This window comes from Lynx canadensis, chromosome X (genome assembly GCF_007474595.2).
Source record: "Lynx canadensis isolate LIC74 chromosome X, mLynCan4.pri.v2, whole genome shotgun sequence".
In the NCBI taxonomy this organism is placed as follows: domain Eukaryota; kingdom Metazoa; phylum Chordata; class Mammalia; order Carnivora; family Felidae; genus Lynx; species Lynx canadensis.
The window spans coordinates 47,481,694-47,506,765 of NC_044321.2; the positions used below are offsets into that span (position 1 = coordinate 47,481,694).

At 43.5% G+C, this 25,072-nt stretch overlaps 1 protein-coding gene across 1 annotated transcript; it reads right to left on the bottom strand.

The window, feature by feature from the left end:
- Positions 1-23,337: 23,337 nt before the first annotated feature.
- Positions 23,338-24,749, bottom strand: MAGEH1 (MAGE family member H1). Its single transcript, XM_030306078.1, has one exon. It carries the CDS (start codon positions 24,505-24,507, stop codon positions 23,848-23,850), a length of 660 nt encoding a protein of 219 aa, XP_030161938.1. The 5' UTR covers positions 24,508-24,749; the 3' UTR covers positions 23,338-23,847.
- Positions 24,750-25,072: the final 323 nt, after the last annotated feature.

Genomic DNA, 25,072 nt, shown 5'->3' on the forward strand with positions numbered 1-25,072 from the left:
GTGAAATCATATGGTATATGCTCTTTGGATGGTAGAATATAATTGGAGCATGTGGCTCAGTTTAGTAAATTACTGAGTATCTGTGTGAGGGAGTAAGGAAACCTTGTTCACTGAAGAAGCCAACAGACTGCATGTCCCAGTAGGGGAGGGACAAGGATGCTGGAACTCTAACGGAGAGTCTCCTCAGGTCTCACTATGAAAAGTTTCTGAAGGAGGGGCTTATGCCTGCTAAATTGGCATCCAATTGTAGTGATATCTGAGAAAATCAAAGGCACTTATTGACTACAGGTTTGACCTGTCTCCTGGTAGCCGGTGCAGTTGTACTTTCCATTCTTTATCAAGTACTCAGTGCTTTACAAGTTACTACTTTCCCACTAACCTTAATTATATAAGTGGTACTAGTATTGAATACATTGGCTTTTATATTGATACATTTTTCTTTTCAGTTCTTCATTCTTTTTTTTAATGTTTATTTTTTATATTTGAGAGAGAGAAAGAAACAGAGGGCAAGTGGGAAAAGGACAGAGAAAGAGGGAGACACAGAATCTGAAGCAGGCTCCAGGCTCTGAGCTGTCAGCACGAGCCCAATGCCAGGCTTACTCACAAACCATGAGATCATGACCTGAGCCAAAGTTGGACGCTTAACCCACTGAGCCACCCAGGTGTCACTCTTAATTCTTTTTGAAGTTGTAAATGGGTACATTATTTTGATATCTAAAATGCTAAGATTCTTAGATTATAAAAAAAAAACACATACAGAATCAAGAGACTACCAGTTTTGGATTATTACCCAACTTTTATCTCTTGGATAATAAAAGAGATATAAAAATGAACTACCACCTGGCCCATCTCATAGTATTGTGAAAAAAATAAAGTAGTCTATATCATCTTTGAACAGTATAATAATCTGTAAAACATGAAACAATGTATGTATCTAATATTAAATCCACAAATTATATAATTTTAGGAAGGAGTGATTTATTTTAATTTTTAAACTGATATTTTGAACAGATATATGCATATGAAAGAAAATTCAAAAAGTACAAAACTGTATATAATGAAATGTTTCCCTCCTTCTCCTGACCTCAGACTTAACCTTCATCCTGCCAGAGACAACCACTATTCCTAGCTTCATGTATATACTTCCAGAAATATTCTGTCCAAATACAAACCTAAATGGGTACTATCTAGTTCGTGTTTAACACAAATTTCATCAATAATATAAATATTGTACTTCCCAGGGTTTCTTAAACTAACAGTACATCCTAGAAAGCATTCCACATCAGAACAAAATGAATCAAAAACTTTCAGTTTGTATAGGATGTATGTCTTATGACCTACTTTACAAGAAAAATATAGTTAATGATACTGTATAGAATACTAAACTATTGCTAAGAAGGTAAAATTGAGGTATTCAAATCACACACAAAAATGGTACCTGTTTGAGGAAATAATGTATTAATAAGATTGACCATAATAATTTTAATATGTATATCAATCATATACTTCATAATAAATATATACAATATTTAACAACACATTTTATTTAAGTTTTTATTTATTTACTTTGAAAGAGAGTGAGTGCAAGTCAGGGAGGAGCAGAGAGAGGGAGGAGAGAGAATCCCAAGCAAGTTCTATGCTGTCAGTGCAGACACCAATGCGGGGCTTGACCCATGAACCATGAAATCATGACCTAAACCAAAATCAAGAGTTGGATGTTTAACCACCTGAGCCACCCAAGTGACCCAACATTGCAATTTTAAATGCAATATGAAAATTAGAGTTTTTAAAATAAGAACATCATGAGATGATTTATATTCCAATGATTGCATAAATCTCTGACTTTGATAATTTTAACCAATTCCTTTGTGTACATATTTTGGTTATTACTTCTTTTTGCATGCAGTCATGCTGCAAAGAATACACTTGTACAACATCATTTCACACATCTGTGTATCTATCAGTGGGACAAATGCCTGAAAATTTGTTCAGTAGCCATTTCCTAAGTGTCTCCTGAGTGCCAGGCTAGGGACTCAAAGCTCAGGATTACAACACGCTTAAGTTGCACTCAACTCACATCACACAAGGTGATGCAAAATTCATGATCACTACTGTGAACCCCAAAGTATGGTTGTCAATATCAACAGTCAGGGGGCAAAACAGCCACAGCAACTAGGGAAAGCTGTAATCCATGTGGTGTCCATTTGACACTAAAAGCACTGTTGCTTTCATCCCCAGTTGTGGGGGCCACCATAAGAGTTCTGTACTTTCCCCCCAACCTTCTGCATTCATGTGTGAAAACCAGGACTTTTTATGCCCTAGAGAGAGGTTTCCCAGGGCACAGGATTTTTAGCACTAAAATTGGGATACCCCTGAGCCAACCAGTCAGTGGGTCACCCTTCCACTGTTTCTCAGCAGGCTCTTTCTTTTTGTTCTTTTTAAGTAAGCTTTTTAAGTAAGCTTTACAACCACTCACGACCCTGAAATCAAGATTTGCATGTTCTACTGACTGAGTCAACCAGGTGCCCCTACCCTTCCACTGTTTCAACCGGAAAAGCTTTGTAAAATTTTACTTAAAATATGAAATTTGGAAGGAACACCATCTGAAATAATTTACCAAACTTTATTGTCTGTGCTTGAGAGAATGGAGTTAATGAGAAACTACACAGATGAAAACTTATTGGAATTTGAAAGGATGTTACCAGTGTAAAGCTAAGGAGAAAGTCTGGGATTTTAGCCAACCTGTCATATAATCTCCCAAATGTTTTACTTTGGTGGTAAGTCATCATGTTCAATGATCTCTGTCTGGTCCACAGAGACATTACAGTAAATATTCAAAAGTCTTTTCCCAATAAACTTTATGTTTACACCTTACTTCAAATAACCAGCAGAGAGAATTAACATTCTGGAAAACTAGACACCGAAATAATGAAAATAGGAAGGACATGTGGACCTTGATGGGCTCCCTATAGTGACAGAGCTGCAAAAGAGTTTAGAAATCATATCAAGCAATGTCTATATACTTTAATAAAGTGGGGTGTCAAGCCACAAGCTCTATTGTGTGTTAGTTTTATCATCAGTAGGTTTTTTTTTCATTTAAATGACTGTAACTGTTTTTAAATTATTTTGAATATCATCTTTGCATGTATGTGGTCTCAAGGTTTCTTTCCCATGCAGGCTCTCATTTAGAGGTGGCAGGGGTTCTGGAAATCAAGATAGAGCCTCTTCGGCTTTCAGTTGCTTCCCTGATTCTTCATTAGGATTTATCCTATTGCAGCTCCATTTTTAATGATCTTGAGTGCCCAGGAGCAGGGTTGGCCCACTCTGTATGAGTTGGGTGGTGAAAAGGACAAGTGACTCCAGTGTTAAGTGGTGACCCTAGACAATCCTCTTTTCCTCTCCTCCTGCTAGCCCCTGTCTCACAGTGTGCCAGTGATTAAGACTTGGGGCTCCTCCCATCTACCATCAGAGACAATCAGACCTATGTAGATCAAATTCTCTGGATTTTCAGGGACAGGTCTGATTACATCTAATTTTGTCATCTTGAAAACCGCAGTCTGATTAGTGCGTGGGCAAGTACAATTCAATTTTTGTACCTTTATGAGGATTCATATGCCTACGTTCATAAATCAAAGTCAAGTCAAAAAACCAGGACATAAAATCCTATTTATGGTATGATCTTAGTCATCGAAAACATGCATATGCACAGACCATAAGAGGGGAGCAAATATATTGCAGAACAAACAGTGGAGCTTTATGGCGATGAGATAACATTGACTTTCTTTCCTCTTTTTTTTTTTTGTTTCCACAAATTGTTGTCATGTGTCTATGTTGTATGTTTAATAAAAGATGAGAAAATAATAGCACACCTTGTTCACTGCACACTTCTCTATTTTTTGTTTTTCTTTTTTTTTTTTTTCAACGTTTTATTTATTTTTTTGGGGACAGAGAGAGACAGAGCATGAACGGGGGAGGGGCAGAGAGAGAGGGAGACACAGAATCGGAAACAGGCTCCAGGCTCTGAGCCATCAGCCCAGAGCCTGACGCGGGGCTCGAACTCCTGGACCGCGAGATCGTGACCTGGCTGAAGTCGGACGCTTAACCGACTGCGCCACCCAGGCGCCCCTATTTTTTGTTTTTCAAATATAGTTTCTGTAGAATGGGACAGCTTCTCACCTCCTCTTTCCAGAGAGGACCCATCACATCTACACACACACACACACACACACACACACACAAACACACATACATACACACTCACATGCACACAAATTGGGGAACTTGTCTCAACACCTGTTCTACCACTGGCACAGCAACGAACAGAGTATGGTATTTGGTGGACAACTATGGAAAGATTGCCATGCCCTGTCCCAGGGTAATGGATCCCCAGAGACAGAGGATCCCCTAGGCAGAACTTCCTAAAGAGTGCAAGATTCCCTTGCTATATCGTTGTTGCATTGCAGATGGCTCTGACTTTGCTTAGGAGACGTGCCCTTGGTTCTGACCCCTAAAAACTTCTCTGCACTTCAACTATTTTCTCTACCAACCTTACATAAGAGAGAGTTAATAATTCCTGTCACCTGGTTTCTTTTAACTAAGAAACATTCAAGCACACCACCCTCAACTTTCTTTTTGTTAAAACTTTTTAAATGTTTTATTTATTTTTGAGGTGGGGGGAGGGAATGGGTGGGGTAGGGACAGAGAGAGAAGGAGACACAGAATCCAAAGCAGGCTCCAGGCTCTGAGCTGTCAACACAGAGCCCGACGTGGGACTTGAGCTCGTGGGCTGTGAGATCATAACCTGAGCTGAAGTCAGACGCTCAACCGACTGAGCCACCCAGGCATCCTGTCCACCTTCAACATTCTTACCAGAGGTGCATATTACTACATACAAAATTTCTTTACATGTCCTTCAACAAGAATAAGAAAAAAGTGATTTCTCTAAAATAAAATGTGTTTAAGAGATCAGGAAGACATCCGCTCCTTTCAAACTTCTTTCTTTGAGTAAATAAACGTTGCTTAAAATTGCAGGGCTATTTCCAGCACCATTTGTTTAAGGGTGGCTTCTATCTGCCAGAATCTGCAATTGGCACACAGTCTACAAATATGTGACTGATATTTCACAGGCATTTTTCATATTTCACTTGCTATTGTTCCCATAAACGTGACTATCTCTTATTTTTTTCTGTCTCTCATCTCTAACCCACCCTCAACACGCACATCACCCTCAGTAATCCCAGTATTTCATTTTTTTTTATTTTTAACTTTTTATTATGGAATATTTCAAACACATAAAGACAGAAAGAATAGTACCATGCACTCCGTGTACCCATTAAGTTCAAGAGTCATCAACTTCAACAGTCATTAACTTTCTTCAATTCTTGTTTCATCTATCCCTCATCATACTTAAAAAAGAAAAAAAAAGCTTTGTTTTGTTTCTCTGAAGTACTGTGAAACAAAATGTGGACATCAACTCATTTCATCCAGAAATACACTTTAATAGATAAGGATCCATTGTAACAGAACCATGGCACATATCATACCCAAGAAAATGACCAAGACTGCCTTAGCATCATCTACTACCCAATAATAACTTTTCCATTTCCCCAATTGCCTCATCAGACCTGTATTTATACATGATTTATGTATTTGTGCAGTTTGTTTGCTCGAATTAGGATCTGAAAAGTCCCACACATTGCATATGTTTGATATGTGGCATAGTCTTTTAATGTTTTGCATTTCCCCTTCATCTTTTCCATGCCATTTATTTGTTGAAGAAAATATGATCTGCTGACTTTCTTGCCAGGACTGGAGAAACAAAGGGTTCCTGGATTAGAAGCCCCTCTGGGGCATAATGACAGTCATGTTTTTTTCTGGTTCTTGGGCCAGAGGGTTATGTCTGAGCATGTTTGGGGTCATTCCTTTCTTCTTTTCTCTATTTAAAAAGTTGCTTTAATGTGCATAATATGTATAACTTTCATAGTGGAAACATAGAGATGTAAATAGAAACAAAGGACCCTTAGTCAGACCATGTGCTCTGGTTTTTATTGTCATTGTGGAATGGTTACATGTTCCACATTCCATTCATAAGAATTAGGGATCATCTCCCTCCATCAATTTTTGACCCACAAACATACACATCAGGCCTGGGAACTGTCTCAGTCAGTTACTTTCCATCCTTACAACTAGCGCACTGGAAGTGGTAAATCTTGGCAGGATCCCTTGGAAAGTTTGCTCTCCTCTACCCCAAAGAGAAGATTATTAAGCATATCCCTGCATATTCCCAGGAAATAAAAGCCCCTTGCACCCACTACATTCAGATCTTACTAGGTTCTCCAAGGAACAGTGGTAGAAATTGGAGATTAGTGTATCAGCTGTCATGTTCACCTCTGGGTGACTTGCCGTTTCCTCTTGTTTTATATTCAATAAAGGAGCAGTCCCACCTTGACACTTCTCATCTAAGTGAGGTGACAGAGGCCAGTGACAGGTGACAGAGGCCAGTGCACATGATGGTCTCACCATCTTTTTTTCCCCCTCACAGGATTGAATAAGTTCCAGAAGCAAAGTTGTATAATGGGAATACTAGTTTGAAATAATAAATGTAAGTATTTGTCATTATATTTGCAATGAATCTTTCACCTTCCAATAGTCATAATGGCCCTGGGGTGGGGGAAAGGGTGTATGTCCCCTTGAGAAGAAGGATGGCATGATATAGGAGAATTCAGTCACTGATTCTTACAAGTAAAAGAAAGTGTTTCTTTCTCAGAAGTGAGGGAAGAGAGGTGAGTGAAGGAGAGAGGAAGGTAGGGAGGAAGGGAGAGAGAGAGAGAGAGAGAGAGAGAGACAAAGAGAGAGAGAATGAATAATATTAATTAGATATGTGTGCCCTGATATCATCTTCTGAAAAATCCTATAAGTGGTGGTCTTAGATCAATGAGAAAGCTGGATATAGAAGCAGCATGTGCCAACAACATTGGAGCCAGTATGATTGTTGGAAGACAAGAGAGAGTTATTGCAGTCTGTGAAGACACTTCACTCAGAGTGGATATGGAGACATCAGACCCATATGTACACCCCTAAAACTTCCTCAGCTCCCATTTGCTTTAGAAGAGATTAAGCCTATTTCGCCAGCCCTCTGGAAGGGTACAGAAGGCAGCTGAATGTTGTTGAGTGCATCAGCGTTACCCTAACTGAGGTGAAAGGACTGTGGAGCACATCGGTCTACAACGTCAGGTGTGTACACAGATGAGGTGGGTAAGAAGAGCATTGAGGTACAGGAAGGAAACGCTAGAAATTCTAAGCATATTTATTTTTATCACATCCTTTTAAATATCTAATTTTAGTGTATGTTTTATGATGAGCATTGCATACTAATACAGTGTCACTAGTATGTAATCTATAAATTAATAAATACACATATATTGGAGATATGTGCTCAAAATCTTTTGTTACCAGTGCATGTATTAGATTCTCAGGGCTGCTGTAACAAACTACCACAAGCTGAGTAGTTGAGAGCAATGAAAATGTATTCTCTCACAATTCTACAGGTACCAGTCTGAAGCAAGGTGTTAGCAGGGCCATGCCCCCTCTGAAGCCTCTAAGGAAGCATCCTTCCGTGTCTCTTCCTAGCCTCTGAAGGGTGGCGGCAATCCTGACTTTTCCTTGGCTTCTAGATGCATCACTCCAGTCTCCGCCTCCATTTTTTTAATGGTGTGCTCCTCCATGTGAGTCTCTGTCTCTGTATCCTCTATTTTTTTTTTTATGAAGACAACAGTCATGTTGGATTTAGGGTCCACCCTAATCCAGTATGGCCTCACCTTAACCAATTACATCTGCAAAGACCCTGTTCCCAAATAAAGTCACAATCTGAGGTAGACATGAATCTTGGGGGCACGCTAGTCAACCTAGTACACAGTGTGTAATGAAAAATGACCAGAGACCATTGTTGTAGTGAGTGTCACACTGGGCACCCACATTGGCATCAACTTTGAGTTTCAAGCAAATCTCAAGGGGATCCATAAGTCTGGCAAGAGAAAAGTCCAGTAAGGAAGCAGTATTCAGGCTACATTGCCACATAAACAGAATCCAAAGAATAGCACTCAGACTGAGGGTGCCTCTGTACTGCCACCATGATATCATTTTAGCCACACTCTGTGGCATCATTTTATAGAGGAGAAGGAAAAGTAAGTAGAAGTTAGAATTGACTCAATAATTGCTTGAAATGGAGAAGCCAAGCTGGAAGAGCCCTGAAGAATCTTTAATCATGAAATGTAAGTGGTCTACCTGTCCACCTTTGGTACCCATTGGAGTGTGTACTGGAAAAGCAGGATTAGTTATGGGCGACAAGCAAGTCGCTTTGTCTTTGCACAACAGAGCTTAATATATTATTACATTTTGAGATTCTGTTAATAGACAGTCTGTGTAAATGTGCCTCCCTGTCAATTTATGGTATCTATATCCATCTAGTGGTTTCAGACTTTGCCTAAAAGCTGGCATATCCCATATTCACATTTTGAAACCACTTACAGATAATGGAGGGCAGTGCCATTTAATATTTAAGAGCAAAGTGCATATTTTGACTTGGAGAGACCTGGTTTCAAATCTTCACTCTGCCATTTAGTACAAACCTTGCATGGCCCGGTATAAGCTGCCTAACCTCTCTGAACCCCAGATACCTCATCTGGAAAATGGAGGACTATGAACCCTATCACACAGTGTGGTGAGGGTGAAATGATATAACATAGGTAATAGAAATACATGCCCAGGATGTAACAGGTGCTCAATTTACAAGAGCTGTAACTATGAATTACATTCCTTCCTCATTCAGAAATCTGCCCCAGGATGGGAGGAGAATCCTGTGCCATCTTCAGAGCATCCTAGCAACTTTTCTGGCTTTGCTATTGCACAATTTACCTCTAACTTAATGATTCACTACACGTGCCCCCATGAGCTTCAGTGGTCTTCATATTTTAAAATAATTCCATGTCCTTCATTTAAAGATGAGTGAAATAATATTCTGCTGTCAGCTGAGTTCTTTGTGGGAGTGCCTCACTAACTTGAAAGTGTTTATCATCACTATTATTGACATCTTTTCCACTAGATTCTCAAAAATATTCCTTCAGTCATACACCTAATATTTTTTTGACTGTTTAATGCGCACAAGGTACCATTCCAGACACCTGGGATATATCAGCAAATGGAGCAAACAGACAAACAGAATCCTGATCCCATGGAGCTTTGCATTCTAGTAAAATGACAATGAGAAAATTGACCTTTGCACTAAACCGCTGGCCATAGACACTGCTGCAATTTCCAGAGAAATCAGACAGGACATTTTTTCCACCTTGGTGGGAATGTGACCAGCCTCATAAGTACATGTTGCTATCTATTATTATGTTTAGCAATCATAAGAATCATAGTATCTGCTTAGTCCCTCCTTGCACTATACAAAGCAGTTGTGCACCCTGTACCTCATTTAATGTTCCTAGCCATCTTGTTAAATAGGTATTATCATTGGTACAGCCACTTTACTGTTGAGGATGCTGAGACTCAAAGAAATGAAAGTCTTTGTCCACTGTCACACAGCCCAGTGAAAGTGAGGAAGTCAAACCTTCTGATTCCAAATCCTGTTATTTCTCCAAGGCTGAATGTAGTACAAGCAGCCCCAACCCATGAAGACTGAGAAAAAGGATGATCGTACCCCAGGATATGCAGGACAGTGTGTGTGGGGGGGGCGGGGGTGTCACTAAAAGAGAGAATGCTTATCAAAGAATGAAAGGCACTTGCCTCAGTGCAATGAGTGATGTTTCCACAGCCCTGGGGGCTCCCATCCATAGCCAAGGACTTAGTACATGCCTGATAATCTGCTGGTTGACTCCACCATTCCAAGGACAAATGGCCCACATCTTCCCTTCCCAAACATCACAATGTCTGACCCACCAAAGGCTTACTTTAGCTGTGCAGAGACCTCACTGACAGCTAGGTCCACACTCTTGATCATGTGGGACAGAGAAAGATAATAATTTCCTGTTCATATCCTTATTAAGAGATAAGTCTGCCAAACCTGGAGTGGGGCTGGGAGGCAGATACGAGGAAGGAGCTCACAGCAACCAGTGCACTTTTGACTTCTCTGCCTTAAGAGAGAGACACAACAGACCCTGGGTTTGCTACCACCATTGGTGTCCAAAAGCCATAAACATGACTTTTGGCTGGTGGTTCCTCCCTACAGCAAAGCAGGACACAGTAGGGTGCAGTGGAAGAGGAAGGCTACTGCAGTCCATGGGTTCTTGGAGTGCTAGATATGGTGCATCCCACTAGTTCCCCCTTTGCTTTCCTATATCCACTCTGGTGCCAACTACACTCATGGAACTGTTTTCAGTATACATGTGGGATCACAGATGCTGATGGAGATAGACTGTGAGATACTTTGAGGAAAACCCTAGCATAGTGGTCTAACTGGATTCCTGCTCTAGGTACACAGCTTCTTCCACTCTTCTGGCATGCCCACTTCTGACAGTTTTCTTTAAACAAAACAAAACAACAAAGCAAAACAAAACAAAACAAAACACAACTGATAATTCAGAGGCTTTTTTTAAAAAAACAAAATCTTTTTGCTGGTTTTATTCTCATGTAATCTCATCACTGATCCACATACTTCTTGCCAGGACTGGAGAGGCAAATGGGTCATGATTACAAACCTGGCTGGAGAATATTGGGTGTCACAGTTTTCCTGGTCCTTGGACCTCAGGGTCTGGCCTGGGTAGCCCCACTCCTGGCTGCTGGAGCTCTTGTAACCTGCCCTGTGGGAGTCTACTGACTGAGGGTGGAGGGTTTGGGGGCATCAGTCACATGGTGACGGGAAGGAGGAGCCATTCTTTTCTTCAGGCAGCATGAGCTCAAGGATCAGGGCCCTATGTTGAGGCCCTCTGCTGTTGACGTTCTTCAGGAGTTTTCAGTCTTTGTATTTGTTAGTTACATGATACAAGCCTCATATCAAAGGCCGACATGCCATGGACTGAGGTTTTCTCAGGGAATCAGTCTGATTTTACAGAGTTGCAGGGAAGAACGGGGTGCTGAGAGACCCCTTGGAAGTTCTGAAGAAATCTTTGCTACGTTGGCAGCTCTGGCTCACGGGATAGGATTCCACTGCCATTCCCTCCTCACTCCTCTTTTTCCTCCCAGATACCTGTCTGCAGCTTTGCATGCTGATCTCTTATTCCCTGACCTGGCATGTAGGTTGTTTGTACTCCTTCATCACTCTCTGCACACGTGCACTCTATCTTCTTCTTTCTCTAGCAAGATTCTTGAGACTAATGTTTGGAAAGAACAGCAGATACATGTGTTTTCTCTTCACAGCTGCATTCCAAGAGGGTCATGCCAGGGCGGGTGGGAGGCCTCACAGCAGGGGGAGGAAGCAGGGAACAGTGAACAGAAGGAGCAGAGAAGCAAGCTGGCATGTCTCTGCCCTTTGGAGCTGTCCAGGCTGGGTACCAGGAACTGGGTTCTTCTGTGACCCAGGCCTCCTGGAAGGCTGTAATTGCCACCTACTCACAGTTAACTATTGCTCAGAACCTGGAACCATGCTGCTTGCCCTCAACTCCTCCCCCCCTACGATTTCTATGGAAGGTGTGTGTGTGTGTGTGTGTGTGTGTGTGTGTGTGTGTATGTGTGTGTGTGAGAGAGAGACAGTATGTGAGAGAGTACATGTATGTGCACATGTTTCTGTGTGAGAGAGCCCACTTGCTTGTCTGTGTGTATGTGTGTAAGAGAGAATATGTGAGAGAGCATTGTGTGTGTGTGTGTGTGTGTGTGTGAGAGAGAGAGAGAGAGAGAGATCGCACTTGCATGTCTCTGTGCATGCTTGTGTGTGTGAGAGAGAGACAGAGAGAGAAAGAGAGAGACAGAGACTGTTAGATCATTTGGCTTCACATCTATATATTCTAGGCCTGGGAAGAGGGAAGAACCAGAAGCTTAGAAATGCATCTTTAACCTTCTTTCTTTCTTTCTTGAGATTTGGGTAGTTTTGGTAGTTTTGGTAGACATAACTTGCTTCTCCTTTTCATGTGTATATATGTGTGCATGTATGTTTGTGTTAGTGAGTATACCTGCTTTTGTAATGTGTGTTAGTTTCTAGGTGTGTGTGTGTGTGTGTGTGTGCATTTGTGTGTATTTCTGGATGTCATACCCCCCTCTGAGATTTTGTCTCTCCTGATGGGTACACATGCATATGCTTGTGTACTTCCATGTGGCATGTGTGACTGTAAGGTGCCTATGAATTTTTAGATATGTTAGTGGGTGTGGAAGTATATGTGGTGTACTTATGGCAAGTGTGTACATATGGCACCTGATTGTGCATGTACACCTGGGTGTGTGTCTGTCTGCCTGGGAATGTAAGCCTATAAGCACACACTCAGAAGTGAAGATAGGGATGGTGTCCCATCTAGGAGAGTCTGAACATGTGTGAGGCAGCTGTCTGTGGGTATGGGAGTATACGAGTGCATCTTTAGGAAGAGGTGGTTGTATTTCTGTATGACTTGGGAGGCAAGGTGGAGTTTTCACCTTCTGGAAGAAAGGGAGGCTTACTTTATCACTTTTGGGGCCTAGGACATGTCTGTCAGAACTCCTTGGTCAATGAGCTGAGAATAAGAGCTGAGGCTATGAGTACAGGAAGGGACAACAGAGAGGTCAGGAGAGTCATAGAAGCCTATAAAAACAAGTGTAGTCAGACAAATTTCAAGAACTGGGGGCACAGAGCAACCATGTCAGGAACAAACTTGAGGATGGCGGAACAGCCCATGGTATCTTGGCTTCTGTGAGCTGTCTTAGGGATGGGGGTGAGAGGGGCAGCCCAGATGAAAGATCAGACACGGGCAGTAAACAACAGGAAGATGTGCTGCAGCCAAGAGGCAGAGGAACATTGCGGGGAAGGTGGGCCCTCCAGACAGCAGAAAAGGAAACAGGTTCTCAGGGAAAGGAGACCCCCTGGCAGGCTGGGCTGTGGCACCACTTTCCACTTACTATTGGCCTGAGGGTCACATTTGCATGGACTAGTACCGAGCCAAGTCCGGGTCTTGTGTGGCTGAGATGACACAGATGATGGCTGATGACAGGCTAAGGTGGTATGTGGACTGAGTTTGATGATCAGCCTTGGGGCAAAGAGCAGTTCTATCCTGCTATATGTTTGTAGGGTATTATTTGCTGTTTGGGCTTTCCTTTTGCCTCTTAGTACAATTCCTCGAGGTAAATACTAGTTTTGTCCTGTATGACCCAAGGAGCAAGGGGATTCCTACACAAGAAGGGTGGGGAGACCAGAGTTCAGAGGCAGCCAGCTTCTCTGAACTGCCCCGGGTGCACAAAGAGAGGGGGAGCTGTCATATCTGTTCATTCCTCAGCTAGGCAGTTTCTCTTCAGCAATGCATTAATTGTGTATGTATGAGAGTACGTGCATGGGTGGGTGCATGCATGTACACACTTTGAATTGTCCAGATGAGTGTTTTAGAGTTTCCAACTGCTAGGTGCATTGTGTTGGAGATTGGGGACTTGTTTGCAGATAACCTTGATTGGAGGGTAGGAGGTGAGGGGGATTGGTATTCCGAGAGGGGCAGTGTGGGTTTGGCAGAGATGCTTCAGAGTTCACATTTGATACAAGGTTGGGGACAGGACCACGTCATGTACCTCCACACAGAATGCAGCTTGACTCTGGCACCTGGGCCCTGGCAGCTGTGTGAACTGCTTGGGATCAATATTGACATCTTGAGGGTCATCATCTTGCCTGGAGGCTATACTGAAGTTCTCTCAGGGGACTTCAAGATTGCTTGTTGGAACTGTAGTGAATAGATAGGTCTTGATAGCAATTTGTGTCACCCTTCTGGGACTCCCAGGCACAAAACCTGTGGGAATCTTGGCCAAGAGTGCTGATGGGATCAACAGTGATAATAGCGGGGGCTCTGAGTCATGGTACTTGTTTCTACTGATGTACAGAAAACTGGTATAAGTGTTTATAAATATATGTGTGTAGCATTAAATATCAAATGTATAGCATAAAGATATATAAATATCTTATATATATATAATATAACCTTATATTATATAATAGTTGTGATTATAGTTTTTATCATATTCATTATTATTATCATCAGTAACACTTTCCTCACTATACACTGAAAGTGTACCCACAAAAATTAGCACAGGTAACTTCTGGATGGTGGAATTAAGACTAAATATTTCTCAAACTCTTTCTACTTTCAGGGCTTGCAGAAATGTGTGCAATGAGCATGAAGCTTTCCTACAATCATAAAATACAAAAAGCTACAAAGTAAGTTCCATCCTTCCTTGACCGTCAAGACCCAGTGGAAGTCTTGACCACTGTGATATATCTTCTTTTTGAACTCCCATACTCCTTCTTGGGCACACAACTCTCTTGATGCTCCATCAGCAATCAAATCACTTGGTATTTCTTCTTCTTTTTATTTGCAACTTCTTGTTATTCAATCTCCTTCATGATAAGGACCATATTTTGTAATAGCAACCACTGATTGGATGTCTCTGATGGGCCAGGAACTGTGCCAGAGCAGAAGGGATGAAAGTGCAGTCTTTGGACGCTTGATGCTTTGGAAAAGTGCGTTACCAATCTGTGGTAAGTACATAATTTAAGAGTACATGTATAGAAAGTTCTTACAGCACGTGGTGAGAGTCTCTACGATGTTAACAAAAATCGGGGCTTGTATTTTGTGTGTCTTTGCCATTTTTCTGCTTTCTGTTACTTCATTTTCTTTGCATTAAACAAATGTATTGATCCATGAGTGACTGACTTGGGGAAAAACAAATACTCATCCTTCACCACAGACAGTTTGAGAAGCAGTAGTCTAGGGGCTTTGTGAAGATCAGGTGATTTATTTTCTACAGCATGTCTATAAAGCAAGAGACATTATTCATGTTTTCAGTGGCATACACGGAGGCTGATACAACTTAGATAATTTCTTTTTTAATTTTTAAATATAATTTATTGTCAAATTTGCTAACATACACTGTGTAAAGTATGCTCTTGGTTTTTGGGGTAGATTCCCGTGGTTCATTGCTTACATAAAACACCCATTGCTCATCCCAACAAGTGCCCTCCTCAATGCCCATCACCCATTTTCCCCTCTCCCCCACCCCACCCCAATCCACCCTCAGTTTGTTCTCTGTATTTAAGAGTCTCTTATGGTTTGCCTCCCTCCCTCCCCGTTTGTAACTGTTTTTTCCCCTTCCCTTCCCCCATGGTCTTCTGTTAAGTTTCTGAAGATACACATAAGAGTGAAAACATATGATATCTGTCCTTCTCTGACTGACTTATTTCAGTCAGCATAATACCTTCCAGTTCCATGCACGTTGCTGCAAATGGCGTGATTTCATTCTTTCTCATTGCCAAGTAGTATTGCATTGTATATATAAACCACATCTTCTTTATTCATCAGTTGGTGGACATTTAGGCTCTTTCCATAATTCGGCTATTGTTGATTTCAACTAGGTCCCCAAGCTACCACATAGAAACCTTGGGTTTGGGACCAACTCTTGCTCCATTGGTGCCCAGCACTTGTTTATCTTACTAGGACTTCGGAAATTCTGATTACATAATCCTGGTGGCTGCTCTCCATCTTCTACGTGGACCAGTGATGCCTGAGGACCAGCTTAATGACAGCCTTTATTGCAATCCCTGCAGCAGGTATGGGGAGCATCTTGGAGGGGCTTGTCTCTGAAAAGAGGGATACAGTTTCAAGCATGTTACCTAAAGCACAGTTTGAAGGGAAAACAGAGTAAAACAATACTTGAATGTTCATTTACAGAGATGTGGGTGCCTAAAGGCCTTGATTGCCATTTCTGGGTCAGGGCTATTGGAGTGTGTGTGTGCCTCGAAGGAGCTCATCTATAAAATAATCTGACCTCCAAATCTGGGCCTCTGGTCTCTTTCTTCTTTCTCTGTTCTTTTTTTTCTCATAGAGTCTGAATTCATTCTTGCTGGCTTAGATTAGCCATATGATTATTCTTTTTCTGGGATAGGCTTAGACCCTATGACCTGAGACCCAATCCTCTGAAAGCTTTATCTGGCCTCAGGCTTATTCTGCAGATGGGGTTTCACCTCACTGTGAAGCTCATTCCTTGGGGTCATATCAGATGGGGTTGTTTGCTAGACAAGTTTGGTAGGGAGTAGGAAGACTCGAGAATGAAACCAACTGAAGGAAGCCCAACGAGAACAAACGAATCGTGTGTGTGTGTGTGTGTGTGTGTGTGTGTCCAACAGCCTGAAGGGTAGTGTTCTGAATGGCACAGTGGCCTTTAGTTTGATCAGAGTTGTTAATGTCCCCAGGGAGCTGCTGTCCTGGCTTGGTTGGACAACAGATCTTCAGGTAGTAAGGATGTTCTAAAGGTCAAGGAGAGGTCAGTTCTGTGGTTCTGGGATGTCTGTCCCACTTGGAGCTGGGCCAGTCGTCAGAAGAGGGGTCTATTTTAAGCAAGCCAAGATCACAGGGGCTGTGCTACTCAGCCTCAGACTTAGAATAAAGCTCCAACACTGAATAGAGCACCAGCTGTGTCATATAGGAAACTGAGGCAATTGTATTTTGTGTGTCTTTGCCGTTTTTCTGCTTTCTGTTACTTCATTTTCTTTGCATTAAACAAATGTGGCTCTCATGTGGTCATTTCAAGCAGCTGTGGTTCAGTGGGGAGGCTCCATAACAATGTAAGAGGAAGGAAGAGTACTTCCACGCTGACTTGCCAGCAGGTCTGTGCCTATGGTTATAAGGCTGCCTTGGGAGTCAGACTGTTTGGATTCAAAACCTTACTCCTCCAATTGCTTGCTTGGCCAACAAGTACCCTTGGCCAACCCACCGGAACAGCTTGTGCAGCACATCTCTAACTTATAAAATGGGGAATTTCACTCCTCCCTGCTGAGTACTTCCCTTCAGCACCATGCTATTTCTTCCATCTGAAGTAGTCTTTTCCTGACTCTCTCTTCCCCCAGCAGATGCTGCTCAATTTCTTTGCTCCCCTTTGCAGCAAAACTCCTTTTAAGTCTTCTCTATACTTACTGACTCCTCCCTTCCCATTCTCTCTTAAACCTGTCCAAAGCAGACCTTATCACCCAATCCTCTAATGAAGCTGCTCTCATCAAGGTCACCAGAGGCCTCTGCATTGCTAAATCCAACGGTTAACTCCTCCTCTTATCTCACCTGGTGTCGGCACTTTGAGCATAGTTGACCACTGGCTCTCCCTTGATACACGTTGCTTCACATGTCTCCTGGGACACTACATTCTTGGTCTACAGCACTGATGAAACTTCTCAGTCTTCTCAGTTGGCATCTCCTCATCCCTCTGATCTGTTTATGCTGCAGATCTCTGTCCATGATCTTCTGCTCTTCCCTATGTACACTCACTCTCTAGCTGATCTCATATAGTCTCATGGCTTTTAAATGCCATCTATACATCTTAGGCACGACCATTCAGCCAAATTCCTGACTTCTCTACAACTGCCTACTCAACTCACACTGAGTGCCAAAGAGACATTAATTCAATATGTCCAGAACTGAATTCCTTATTCCCCGTCCCCCCCCCCCAATCTATAAAACTCATTCCAACTTCACTAACTACAGTCATTACTCATATCAGTTGGCAGCCATTCCATTCTACTAGTTGCTCGGGCAAAAAAACAAAACAAAACAAAACAAAGAAACAAAAAAAACCAAAACAACAACAACAACAACAACAACACACACACACACACACACACACAAAACATAGACAAACCCCCTCCCCCCCACACACACACACATGAAACCCTGGAGTCAGTCTTGACTCCTCTCTGTCACTCTACATCCAAACCATCAGGAATTCTGTTACGTCGACCTCAAAATGTATCCAGAAACTGATTAGTTCTCACCATATCTACTACTACTGGTAGATGATCCAAACCACCATCATTTCTAGCCTGACTTATAGCGAGAGCTTCTTACCTGGTGTCCCTGCTCCCACCCTTGCCTGTTTTCACTCTATTGTCAACATAGTAAGCAGTTCAAAGTTATCCTTTCAAAAGGTAAGTCAGATTGTGCCACTCCTCTGCTCAGTCCCTCACTACCTCCCTCCTCTGCCTCCCCCCCACATTCTACTGCACACAAGAGCCAAGTTCCTTAAAATGGCCTACTAGCCCCCACATAATGTGGGATTCTGTTAATATCTCTGACCTCATCTCCAACTCTTGTCCTTTTTGCTCACTCCACAGCAGCCACATTGGCCTGTCCACCCTTCCTCGAATGTGCTTAGACACTCCTGGGCCTTGGAGACTTTGCACTAACTGGTTCTTCTGCCTGAACAATATTTCCTTTATATATCAGCAAGGAAAACCCCCTCACCTTCTTCATTTCTTTCTACCCTGCTTACCCTTTAGTAGAATTTAATGCTTCCTTTCTTTCCTGGCATCTCCAATCTGCCCGAACCCTGTTCTGTGTGAGCTTACCACTGCCCCCTCCCCACCCCTGCTGACCAAAGTACTTGTCACCTTCTAAGGTACTGCCTAATTTGTTATTTAAAAGGTTTACCTTTTTATTTTCTGTTTTTGTGCAGAAGAGCTTGTGATTTTTTCATATATGTATTCCAGAGGACTGACACAAATAGACCTTTGTAAGTGTGTGTCGAATGAGTAAATGGATGACTTGTTAGATAATCACAACATCCAAAATAACATAGGCCCGGTTATTTTCAAGACTTTACAGGTAGAGAATGAATCTAGGGGCCTCCTTGGTCACAGTTACAGAGGGGATTTCGGGCACTTTCTCATACGTTGCACATTTTGAAATAACATTTGCAAGGGTGTCATTTGTTGCAGGGAACTGAGGCAGAAGTTGACCAGTCAAGAATTGGGCCTGATTTTCACCGTTTATGGGCTCTACCTTCCCACTCCAAACCACCCTGGGTGAGATTTATGTCTGTTGAGTGGTGAGCGGTACAAACCCAGAGTCCACTTCTCCTCCCCAAATCTATTTTGCAAGCGCTGGATTGCTCCAGACCTATTCTTCTATATAGCGTTGGCTGAGCCGAGACCTTCCTTTGTGCAAGTGTCCTCACTCAGATTTTCAAAGAAATTCCATTAGCTCTTTGATGTTTAACTTTTTCATGGCTCACAAGCCCTGGAATAACCTGTATACAGGTCTCAGTACATCTTCATACCAATCACCCTCCTCTACCACCACCACTGCTTCAAAATCATTTCCTTTAGAGCACTGGAATTCTTTGCTTCTGCCAAAGGAAGGAGACAGAGGGATCCTGGCCCCTACCCGCATCACAAGGGTGAATGTGAGCCCAGGCAGAATCCGTATCTGTCTTTCACCATGGCCATGGTCTGCTGTGCACCTGACTGCTGAGGCCATGGCCACAACACTGGGCCCAAGGAGGACCCCCTCCCCCCCACCAGCCTGTCTTCTTGCATGGCCAGATAGCCAACTCCTTGCTGCCTGTGTCTTATCCCAGGCACTCTACTCTGCTCAAGGTAGGGTTCTGGTGGTCCATTGTACCTTCTGGACAGAAAACAGCATCATCCAGCAATGTTTCAGGTCCAGAAAGATTGCCGTTTGGTTGGTTCACTGTGTGATAGCCAGGGCCTGGGATTTGAGGATTGATGGAGCATTCAGGGTGGTGAAGTTTCTGAGCAATGTGTCATGATGGAGAAGACACGTTTGTCTTGTAAAGGCAATAGTCATTCTACACACAGCAACCCCTGAAAGATGCCTAGCAATTGGGGCCACAGTAATTCAGAATAAAGGAACACCCACAGCTAATCCCGAAATGGTTTATTAATCTTATTTTCCCATGCCTCCTCACCCGCCTCAGCACGCTCCTTCTCACTTTTACCCTGGGTTGTGGTGGACTTTGAAGACAGAGGACTTCCCCAAGGCTAGGTGGAGGCCCAGGTGTCCTGTTGATGCATTCTGTTGTTTTACTGTAATAGTGTGAGCTTTAGACTTGTCCAGCCCTGAGTTCATGTCCAAGGCTGTCACTGACCAACCAGGTGACCCTAGCAACTTTCTTCTGATATCTGACCCTGAGTTTCCTCCTCTGTAATCTTGGCCTGGGGGGCCAACATATCTTGTTGGACTGTTGCAAACATTAGAGACAATGTATGAAAACAGCCACCAAAGTGCCTGGCACAATTTAGGCACTCGGGAAATGGCAGCTGTTACCCTTACTTTTGGGCTCTGTATCCCTGAGCTCCCTAAACAACTGGAGTATTCTAGGACCCAGAAACTCAATCCACTTTAGAGGCATTCTGGAAACTAAAACTGCAGCTTTTCCACTCACTGTGTGGAAACTCTGTTGGGGTGGGGCTAGCTTAGGTTGCTGACTTACACAGCAAGAGGTTCCCAGCTTGTGTCCCATCTGGATACTGCTCAAAGCTCACAGAATCTATGTAAATGGAATGAGGAATATTCTCTTTTTCTCACCACCTTCCAGAAGCTCCTTTCCCTGCTTCTCTCTCAGCCCTGCCATTCATTTCACAGCCACAGGAAATCCCACCCTTGCTCAGCATTTACCTAATCAAATGAAGATTAACTCTTTGCAGTACCCATGTGGTATGTTGGGGGGTGCAAAGGGGCGGGAGACACACTAAACCTCCAGGCCAGGGGAAGAGTGAGCCTGGGTCATTAATTGCTTCCTTGCTGGGCTAAGGCAGGTCACCCAAGCCTTTGTGCCTCCCTGTGGAGCCTCCTGCCTGAGGCTTTCAGGATCCCAGCAGTCATTTCTTTTACAGTGCAGTTTGTGGCATACTCCCACTCTTTCTCCCTTTATACTGGGTACTACTGGTTCTCTGACTGAATTAAGCTTCTTGGCCCACACTTGCAAATAGCCAATTTTAGACAATTGGGTGATTATTCCCCTCCAGAGCCAAAGAAAACATAGATTCAGACAGGCTTTGGAAGGACATCATTTCTTCCCCTGAGCTAGCTGGGGCTTCCTATAAAACAGGAGTAAGTATACTGACCTGGCAGAGATAATATGTGACAAGCCCCTGGTACAGAGGAGACGAGACGCTCAATAAATCTTTGCGTTGCAAGCTCTCCCACTTACTAGCTGACTGACCTGGAGCTGACGGACTTCTATGAGCCTCTTTCCATAAAAGGGGGAGAATTTAAAGTCAGCCTTGTCCCCAATTTGAGGCTGCAGTTGGCATTACTGAGACCTGTCCCATGGACTTCACATGTTTCTTTTGAAGACAGACCTTGTAAGTGCACTGGCAGGCAGAGATGGAAAGCAGGGTAGCCTATAGGAAAGCACTCTGGGTTTGCCGGGACCAGATGTGGGGTCTTGTCTAGGATCTGTCACTTGCCACCCCTGCGGCTCTAGACAGGAAAGTCACTTAGGAATCCAAACCTCAGATTTACACCTTATCTACCTCTGGAGGTGGCATTGACAAATACAGCTCCCCTGGGACCAGAAACATGCCTTTTCATTTTCTGCAGCCCCAGTTTCTGTCACAATGCCTGAATCATAGAAGGCTCTCACTATTTTCTTGTTTGCTGAATGAATTTGGAGCTGCTGAGGTGTCATAGTTCCTACTTTTGTTTGAAGCCTCCTTAGCCTTCAGGCTGATGTCTATGGGTCCCTGGGCCTTTGCCAGAAAGTCATTTGTTAGCCTGCCCTGGCCCAGTGACTTTACTTTGCATACAGCCAGAAGCAAGGTAAGACTAACTGGAGGCAAAGAAAGAAGAAGGTACCCTGGCCACTCTTTTGTGTGTGATAGCTGCTCCCTCTGAGCCCCACAAAGCTAGGTGAGGCACCCTTCCTTGGGGTTCCCTATTAGAGGACTTAGTTCATACAGTGTCTAGCTCTAGGGGTAGATGTGGTAGGCTTTGGGGGTGGCCAGAGCGTCTTATGTGTGTTCTTTGCCTATAGCTGAAAAGAATTTGAGGGACGACTCCTACATCTCCAGATTTGCTGCAGGGTGAGGTAGAGGATTCAGAACTCCCTGGTGATAGCATAGATGGGAAGGGCATTGAGCTCCTTGGTATAATGAGGTGAGAAAGCATGAAAGCTCCTGGAGGTGGGAAGAAACCTGATACCACATGCTTAGTACACCATGAGCCACCATGCCAGGTAGCCCTCTGGACTAGCTACCCGGCTGAAGGAGAGAGTCAAAGTGCTAACTCTGCTCCTCTCTCACCCCAGAGTGTGTACCCCCCACCCCCACCCCCACTTTTAAAACAATTGGTACACCTTAACAAACTGCAGGGGTTTTTTTGTTTTGTTTTTTTTTTTTTTTTAATTTAATGTTTATTTTTGAGAGAGAGGGAGACAGAGGGTCTGAAGCAGGCTCTGCACTGACAGCCCAGAGCCCGATGTAGGGCTCAAACTCAGGAACTGTGAGACCATGGCTTGGGCCAAATTCGGCTGCTTAACTGACTGAGGCACCCAGGTGCCCCAACAAACTGTAGTTTTTGAGAGAAGTGCCAGGTTACCTTTCAGAGATGCCACAGGCCCAGTCTTCTCTCTGACTCATCCAAGAGGCTCTGCTGTTTTTTGCTTTCTTAAATTATTTTTATTCCGGGATTATCATTATTACTGACCATTTTTGTTCTCATTAAGATCAGCCATAACTCCCACCCTTTGAGTCTCTAGCTTGTGCTCACCTCTCTCCCACCTTATTTCTTTTTTCTCCACTTCCCCCCTGACATAACCTTAATCCTACAGTGGAGCATTTTTCCCCCTAATGTCCATGCTGCCTTTAGTGCCTCCATAATTACTCCTTTCCCATCTTCAATACTATTTTCAGACCTCAGGTTGTCATTTCACCAAGAATTTTCTGACAGTCTCATCTTTTTAATTTTTGTAGTATCCCACAATGTCCTTTATCCTGCAACCACCCCACTCTCCCCTGCCCTCCCCTCAGGATGATTAGGTGTGTTTTCTATTTCCACAGTACCCCATGATAGTCCCTCCCCTCTGCCAATGCCCCCTCCCCCAGGCTGGGTTAGGTATCCAAAAGTACCTAATGCACAGTATTTCATACTATGCTCTGAGGCCCCTTTTAAATTTCCCCAAGCTTATTTAAGCATCTTTTGGATTTTCATAGAATCCTGTGATATCCTCTCTCCTGTCTCACCTCCAAGACAGGTCACAGAAGTGTTTCTAAATTTTTGTGGTAGCCCACACTCACTCCCTATTACAGCATTTACCACACTGCCAGTTTACATATTTGTCTTTCCCATGTAATCTAGAACATTCTTTAGAACTGAGGGCTGTGTGCCATGGAGGATCCCCAGAACCTAGACTGGTGCCTCATACATAACCGGTGGTCAATAAATGAACAAGGTGTCCTCATCATTATATTTTTATTTTTTTCTATATTGTGCAGTAGCTAAGGAAATTCATGGTAGTTGTCAGTTTTCTTTATACAACAGTAGACACAAAGGTTTCAGAAAGGTCAGACATAAAAGAATTTCCCCATCCTTCTCTCACATACCGGTTTATTTCAAACTTTTCAGAATTACCTATTTCAATGATATAAAATATGTACCAGATCACAGAATATGATGGACTCATTTTATAAGGGTAGCAAAACTGTTATACTAAGTCTCAATGACAAAAAGAAAAAACATATCCTTTCTGTAATCATATTTTTAATCATATTGTGACCTTCATCAGCACTATATTAAGACGTATACAATTGTACAATATTTTGCAGTTAACAATTAGCACTGATCACAAATACCAAATGTCTCCCTTTTCCCATCATGTTCAACTCAGCACCCAGCTAGCTAATCTACTCCTTTGGGTACCTCTGATGCTGTTTCCAACCCCCTCAAGTGTCTGCTCCAGATTTCCCTAAGGTGCAGTGTAACCCCTAGCACCTGAATTAAGGATAGCCTCAACTTCTGCATCATCATCGGAATCCCAATCATAATTACATGGCCAGTCCTTGGAGCATCGGTTACGCACCCTTGCCACAAAATGCATGACTTTCAGCTTGCTCGATTCCACATGTGCTCTAGGTCCCCAGAAGAACTCATACTCCACGGGACTGCTACGTGGCACCGGCTTATAAATCAGGTACCCTCTGCGCACAAACTCCTCTGTGACGACCTTCTTTGGATCTCCAAAGATGCTGTGCTGCCGGCCAGGCTGCATCCCCAACTTCCCAAGCACTTTCCAGACCAGGGCCTCCTTGGCGCTGTTGCCCATGATGAAGATGAGGGCTAATATGGACATCAGGAGACTTTTCTTGGTGCCTTGAAAATTGCTCCGGGCTACGGAAGGCTTTTGTACTTGAGCAGTGCTGGAGGCTTCCTCAGGTGTAGTGGAGGCCTCCTCCGGAGTGCTAGGGTCTTCCTCAGGGCCACTCAGGTCGTCCTCCGGGGTGCCTGGGGCCAGAGAAGAGGCCATCGGGGTCTCAGAAGCTTCTGAGGCCTGGATCTTACGATTGTTGCGGTTCTCTTCTGCGGCTCTTGCGTTACGGCGGCGCCGACTCTTCCGACCCCGAGGCATGTCTCCCACTATGGGCGCCGAGCCTATTGCAATTCTAGGGAATGATGCCTGCAACTTCTGCAGAAAGCAACTATCTCTCCCTTAAGCGGCCGCTGCTGAAACCACCAATGTCAATAGTCTTTGTAGCAACAAGCCAGATGTTCTCAGCGACAAAGCTCACTCCCAGGGAAACAAAAATGCGCGAGCAACAGCCGCCTGCATTCACTCCCGCTGCAAGAGCCAGAACGCTAGGCAAAACTGACTCCGCCTTTTCTGCCACGCACTCACTGAACTCCAAAGAGGAAGTGGGCGGCTCCTCCACCCAAATATCCGCTCTCAGATAGGAAAAGAGGCATGACAAGGCAGGGGTGGGACTAGGGCAGAGATGGCAGCTAGGGATTGACAAGGGCAGGAGAATGCACAGGAGAAAAGAGCATAGGGCTCCTGTATTTTTCAGTCTAGTACAAAATTTGCTAGCGGGTATTGAGAAAGAATGTGTCTAATTCATTCTCACAGAAGGCAGGCTGTACATATATGAGTATCTAGGGGGTGGTGGTGGAGGCTTTGGGGGGATGGAGTTGAGGGG